The 7,500-nt window shown below is 34.5% G+C and overlaps 1 protein-coding gene across 1 annotated transcript in view; it reads left to right on the forward strand.

Annotated features, from left to right (window-relative positions):
• LOC136851037 (uncharacterized) overlaps nt 1-7,500 on the forward strand; it is a 74,487-nt gene that overhangs the window by 65,540 nt on the left and 1,447 nt on the right. Inside the window, exons 11-13 of the mRNA XM_067125007.1 lie at nt 2,471-2,555; nt 4,194-4,269; nt 5,688-5,826. Coding sequence (XP_066981108.1) covers nt 2,471-2,555; nt 4,194-4,269; nt 5,688-5,826 — 300 coding nt within the window. The remainder of the gene's footprint in view (nt 1-2,470; nt 2,556-4,193; nt 4,270-5,687; nt 5,827-7,500) is intronic.

Consider the following 7,500-nt stretch of genomic DNA (forward strand, 5'->3'; position numbering starts at 1 on the left):
ATTTCTCCCCCCCCACCCCTACAACAAAAATGTACAATGCAACGCACTAATAATTTACCGGTTAATGAGATCTTTTGAAAACCAGGTAAGCCTGAATCACACCACCCACTAAATGTGAAAATGGTGCAATTAAACATTGGGTGGAAAGCGAGCCCGCAGATGAAATGAGCCTCCGCTGCTCATTTTCTGTCCAATCAGCTTCCTAATTACCTTTAATGGAGGTGACAATCATCTTTTTCAAAAGCTGCGATCCATATTCCGCCGGTGAGATATTTCTGGCGAGTTATTTTTGCATTTCAATGGATTTAGTTTTAATTTGGTACGGTATGGATTTTTCTGTTATTTTTTTAAATTCATCCTTTCAGTTTTTTTTATTTTATTATATTCAAATTAGTAAGTTGTAATAATGAGGATTTTTTCAATACTACAAGTGACTTTTTTATAATCTATACATATCAATTTTCTTTTATTAATAACATGATAGCATGTACTTTTACCACAAAATTTTATATATATATATATATATATATATATATATATATATATTATATACATTTCTTATACATTTTTTCGCCACTTGCAATAAATGAACAATTCGAAATTTACCCGTTTACTGCGCAAAATATATTATTGATAACACCTTTAAAAATCTGTCAGTATTGAAAAGTCTCTTCACTGGGGATTTCATACACTTTACATCATTTCAACAACAAAACTCTAGAATTTTAGGTTTTAAAGACGTGAAATCCATCTGGTTCACCTCCAAAATACCACAATAACTTTTTTATCCACTCAGGTATTTCAAACCTGAGTAGATAAAATAAAGTTATTGTGGTATTTTGAAGGTGAGCCGGATTATAAATAATAATTAATTAATGGATTTCACGTCTTGAAACGCTAAACTTAAGCAGACCTGTACACTTGCAACAACAAATCCTCCTGAATTCACTCCTGCGCGACGCAGAATCCTTTCATTTCCTCCTTTTACGAGACGGGGCCTTCCTGATTTCATCTGCGGAGGACACCGAAAGATCGGGGGTGGCCTTACGTCCAATCAGAAGATTTTATTGAGGGCATCAGAGTTCTTAAAGGCGATATGAAGCCAACCTCATGCCAAAGGGTCAAAGAGGGAGGGCGTTTTATGATTCTTGATGGTCAAAATAAAGATAAATAAATAAATGGACACTGAAAAGAAACGGTGAAGCTTGACCAGCCTTCTTGCCAGAGATATAGATAGAAGAAGTTTTATATCAAAGATGTGGATGGAAGAAGTTTTATAACCCTGTTTGGAAGAAATAAAACTGAAAAGAAAAACGTTTCAGAATTAGGAGAGACCTAATAAAAGAGAGGAATTCTCTAAATGTATAAGGAAATGGAAAGGAAATAGCTGTAGATTTCACGAATATTGCACTACATGCTGCTGTTTTTAGGTAAAAATAATAGCAGAAAGTTGTTTTGAGGTAAAAATAATAGCGAGAAGTTATTTTGAAATAAAAAAATAACAGAAGAAAGTTATTTTGCATTAAAAATGATAGCAGAAAGTTTCTTTGAAGTCAAACTAGGCAGAAAGTCGTTTGGAAGTTGAACTAAGTAGAAAGTTGTTTTGGAGTTAACCTAAGCAGAAAGTTGTTTTAAAGTATAAATCACACCAGAAAGTTATTTTGAAATAAAACCAATAGCAGAAAGTACTTGTAAAGTAGAAATAATAGCAGAAAATTGTTTTGAAGCAATAGTAATGGCAGAAGACTGTTATGAAGTAAAATGATAACTGAAAGCTGCTTTGAAGTAAACATTATAGCAGAAAGTTGTTTTGACGTAAAAATAACAACAGAAAAGTGTTCTGTGAAGAAAAGTAACAGCGGAAAGTGAGGCATCTTTCTGTAATACGCCTTCGACACTTTAAATGCAATAAAATTTCACTGCTCAGAAGTATAGAGAAATACTCAGATAGAATTTCACTGCTCAAAGTGTGTAGACAGAATACAGATAGAATTTCACTGCTCAGCAGTGTATAGACAGAATTCTCTAAGAATTTAAGTAATTCTAAAAGACAGAATTTCATTCCTCGGAAACGAGTAGATAAAATGCCTTGAAAATTCATGTAATTCTGAAAATAAATTTCACTGCTCAGAAGTGTATGGACAAAATATCAGAATTTCACTGCTCAGAAATGTATAGACAAAATTCTCTAAGAATTTTAAGTAATTCTAAAAGACAGAATTCCATCCCTCGGAAATGGATAGATAAAATGCTTCGGAAAAATTCATGTAATTCTAAAAAAATAGAATTTTATTACTCAGAAATTGATAAAATGGATACTCTTAGACTTTCAGTAATTCTAAAAAATGGATGGATAAAATTCCTCTGAAAATTCATATAATTCCTTTTTCTGGTTCGTCCTGAAAAAAAAAAAAAATGGGATAACGAAACTGATTTGATTTTCTCTTATAATGTGATGTTATTTTCGCAGGCTGAGAACGGTGGCCTTGTCATGGTCAGCTTTTACAACCACTTTCTCACGTGCAGTGAGACTGCTACGATAAAGGACGTGATAGGTAAGTTCTTTATTATCTAAAATATTGATTAATTCAATATATTCTCCCTCCCTCTCTCTTTGTCTGGCTGTCTGTCTGTCTGTCTATCTATTCCTTTATTCCTTTCTCTATTTCGGGTTGACGAACTATTTGAAGAGGCGTGAAGCATCGGTCCTTTGAATTTTCCCTTGGCACTTTTATTAAAACATAATGCACTAAGAAAAATAAACACGGAAACTAAATTCAAGAAGAAAATGCTAATATAACACTCTTGAATTATTTTTCACAAAGCAAATTTAATGAAGCAATGTGATAAATCTCACGGCAACGAAATTTGCAAAGCTGAATTAGCTCCGCTACCTAATTTAGGCGTAAAGCATCCGTGAAAAATATATGCGCGAGTTAATCAGAGCTCGTCAGATTTTAAGGTTACTCCCCCGGAAGATGGAACGAGCACCGAAGGGCGCCATCACCGTCTGCTCAGACATCCCGTAATCGAGAGAAGACGGAGATTTTTACCTAATTCTACCTGGGAGTTAATCAAGGCGGAGCATATGATCTCCTTCCCTAACCCCCTTGCCTCCAGGCCCCCTCCGGAACTTCACTCCCAAACCCCCACCCCTAACTCACCCTTCCACCTTTATTATTGTGTAGGTGAGACTCGTAAACCACGAATAACCTCCCCCTACCTTCTTTCCTTACCCACCCCTACCCCACCTCACCTCCTCCAACGTCATAAACAACACCTTCTTTACCTTTTTATTTTTCCTTTTCTTCCTCCCCATCTCATTCTCCTCCTCCTCCTCCTCCTCCTCAACCAATCGCCTCCTCCTAGCCTCAACCCTCTTCCCTCGGTCCTTCCCTCCCAGTGTCTCCTCGGTTCAAGGAAACTCATCTTCCCGCGTTATTCCTGTATTGAGCGAAGTCACCGGGTCGGAAATAGACTATTTCCTTGATGTAATCAGACCTTTTCATTAGGTTCTTTAATAAATTCCTTTTTTTTCGGGGGTGGCATCTTTGTCAACAAGCATTTTCGTATCAAATACATTTTTTTATTATTGCTTTTTATGAGATGTTTTACAAGAAAAATTGTACTATCTAATTTCAGAAGTTAATTATCTACTTGTATTGTGCCCCATTGGTTTATTAAACTTAAAAAAAGAAATGATAAGAGACAATGCGGTAATATATCAACGGCACAGCATTCAAGACAGAAATGTAAATTTCTTGAGACTTATTGTGATTCAAGATTTGAATTACGTCATGAATATGCCATAATTAGTAAATGGCATCACTTTAAGTATTTTAAATATTAAATGATATAATATATATACATACATATAAAGAAATCACAAAAGTAAGCGAGTGATTTTGTTTATTAAGTGGGGCCACTGGGAAAGTTCAAAATGAAACGACAGTACTTGGCACTCTGTCGTTTCATTTTGAACTTTCCCAGTGGTTTCATCTAATATATATATACATATATATATATATATATATATATATATATATATATATATATATATATATATATATATATATATATGTATGTATGTATGTATGTATGTATGTATGTATGTATGTATGTATGTATATATTCCAAGAAGAAGTTCTTTATATCAAGAAACTGGCCCATTAATGCTTATTTCTCCCTTCCAGATCACATCAACCACGTCAGGGAGATAGCTGGAATCCACCACGTAGGAATAGGAGCCGATTTCGACGGTATTGATAAGTAAGTTTTCACAACAATATCACTGAGATAATGAGGGCAGTCTAACATGCTGTATGGTTGAGTACTTACTGATGATGATCACAAGCTTATTTCTTTTTTCATCTCTTTGTTGACGCATTTATCGTTGTGTCAGGAAATGCCCTCGCATAAGTAGTTTGTATTTACAGAGAGAGAGAGAGAGAGAGAGAGAGAGAGAGAGAGAGAGAGAGAGAGAGAGAGAGAGGTCTTTAGTCGCTTGAGAAATAACCTTTTGATAGTATAATCATCCTTCCAGTAAGATAGAATAGTTCATAAATTGATAAAAAGTAATGATTTAAGCGTTTTGAAAATTACTTTGAAAACTTAAGCAAGCAATTAAGATAGATGAGAATTAGATAAACTATCGTAAATTCAATGCAACCAGACGCGTAAACAAACAAAGTATAATCTAAATGTTCAAAAAAAGTTTTAATAAACAGGAAAAGTGTTCAAGGCCTACATAATCCTCCCTTATAACAAACGAGATCTCATCCATCAGGCTAAAACGCATGTCACCATAAATCTCTCAGAATGTCTAACAAATTTTCCATTTTTACCCCTTTTCGATTTTATTCCCATTTTTGTCCGGGGTTAAAATGTGTGCGCAGAGCTGAATTGGGCAAGATTACAAAATGACAGGAATCAATTGATTAAGGATTTATATAAAAAAAATCTATTACTTTTTTGTCGTACTTCTGTGGAATTGCATTCTCTTCTGGGTTTATGATTTTGTTATTTCTCATATTGTAAACCCAATTTATTTTCCATGGGGGTGACGTCAGGGCTGGTAGTACGGTCGGTACGGAATGTTTTTCCGTGGTCCGTACCTGGCTAAAATACCGTGATTTCGTATCGTACCCTCAATTATTTTTCCGTACCCGTACAGTACGATAAAAATAATGTACCATAATTCCGCACTTTTATCGTACTATAAGCAAGCTCAATCTGTATCAGTAAAATTCCCTCTTTATGAAATTTCCAAGGGACTTTGTATGTACATGCGTATATATTCAGTTGTCATAATAATAATAATAATAATAATAATAATAATAATAATAATAATAATAATAATAATAATAAGGATGATGATGATGATGATGATGATAGTATTAACAATAAGAGCAATGATACCAATGCATATTTGGCAAATATGCATTAGTAATTACATAGTGATATATCCAAACCTAAGGTACGGTGCGGAATTTTGCCTATTTTTTCCGTACCTGAATCGTACCGTACCGTACTTTGGCAAAATTATCGCACCGTAATTCCGTACCGTACATATAGACTAAATATCAACAGTACCGTATCGTACTCCGTAGTGTACCGTACCGTAATGCCAGCCTTGGGTGACAGGAGGTGAATTTTATAAATATGGGAATTATTCTATTCCCTCACAGGCTACCTGAAGGGTTGCAGGATGTCTCCAGATACCCTTACTTATTCGCAGAGTTGCTGTCAGATCCTCGATGGTCCTTGGAGGACCTCAAAAAACTGGCGGGGCAGAACTTCCTTCGCGTTATGAGGGAAGTAGAAAAGGTAAGAATAATAAAGAAACAAATGGAATGAGTAAGGAAGGGAGAGATAGAACTTCCTTCGCGTTATGAGGGAAGAAAAGGTAATAAAAAAATAAATGGTATGAGTAAGGGGAAATGGAATGGAAAAGGTAAAAATAATTAAGTAAGGAAGGGAGAGATAGAACTTCCTTCGCGTTATGAGGGAAGTGGAAAAGGTAAGAATAATAAAGAAACAAATGGTATGAGTAAGGAAAGGAGAGATAGAACTTCCTTCGCGCTATGAGGGAAGTAGGAAAGGTAAGAATAATAAAAAAATAAATGGTATGAATAAGGAGGGAGAGATAGAAGCTTCCTTCGCGTTCTGAGGGGAGTAGAAAAGGTAAAAATAATAATGAAGAAATGACATTTCAAAAGGATGGAAGATTTAATTTGCTGGCATGTAACCTAAATTTCTGGAAGGCAAATACTGCACAGGTTCCTTGAGAAACAAAAAGCATAATCGTGTAATCACGTGAAAGTTTATTTGAACAAAGAAAACGCCACCCAACCTCCCGCAAAATCAAAGGTAATTAAGGTAATGTTCTAAAAGTGTTTTTTTAATGTTTTTTTTTAACTGTAATCAAACTCTTTGTAATGAATAATAATAATAATAATGCTATAAAGCCTGTGTCTCTTTAAGAAAATTTAGTAGTTTAGGAATAAAAGTAAACTTAATTTCACTTTGCCTTAGTCATGAAAGCTGAATTTCTTATTGTCCGATGCATAGGAGATACTGAATTTAGCATAGGAGATACTGAATTTAGCATAGGAGATACTGAATTTATCAACTTATTATCTTCCATCCGTTATTTGAAAATCTATCTTTCGGTGGTCTCGGTATAATGCTGTATGAGCCACGCCCCATAAAACTTTAACCAGTGCCCGGTAGTGGCCTGGCCTATATCGTTGCCAGACGCACGATTATAGCTAACTTTAACCTTAAATAAAATAGAAACTACTGAGGCTAGAGGGCTGTAATTTGGTATTTTTGATGACTGGAGCGTGGATGGTCAACATATCAATTTGTAGCCCTCTAGCCTCAGTAGTTTTTAAGATCTAGGGCTGACAGAAAAATCGCGGACAGAAAAAAGTGCGGACAGACAAAGCCAACACAATAGTTTTCTTTTCAGAAAACTAAAACGTACATCTGAAACATCAAATACTGAAAACACAATTTCAAAAGCCTAAAACTTCTAAAAAGTAACATAACACAAACCATTAAAGACCATGATTCCGGGAAAGCATTTTCACAGCTGAGAAAAGAATTACCAGCTCGTGTTGAGAAGGAAAAACAACATTAGCCAGATTAAAGCTCATGCATATTTAAATTTGGGTTCTTTTCGGGTAACACAACAGGATTTCTCTTAAGCTGAGAGTTTCGAGTTGGAGATATTTAAAATTTTAAACTGAACGCATAGAATGAATGACGTTGCTTTATTACGGTGAACTAATTCATTGTGGAATAAATTACGTGGTTTTCAAGGTGTGAAAAGTTTTACATATATGTGCTTCCTAACATATACAAATATGCACACGCTCACGGATACACATACATACACACGTACACACATAAACACATCTAAATATATATATAATACATAAAATATATATAATTATATATATATATATATATATATATATATATATATATATATAT

The sequence above is a fragment of the Macrobrachium rosenbergii genome, chromosome 23 (assembly GCF_040412425.1).
Source record: "Macrobrachium rosenbergii isolate ZJJX-2024 chromosome 23, ASM4041242v1, whole genome shotgun sequence".
NCBI lineage: Eukaryota > Metazoa > Arthropoda > Malacostraca > Decapoda > Palaemonidae > Macrobrachium > Macrobrachium rosenbergii.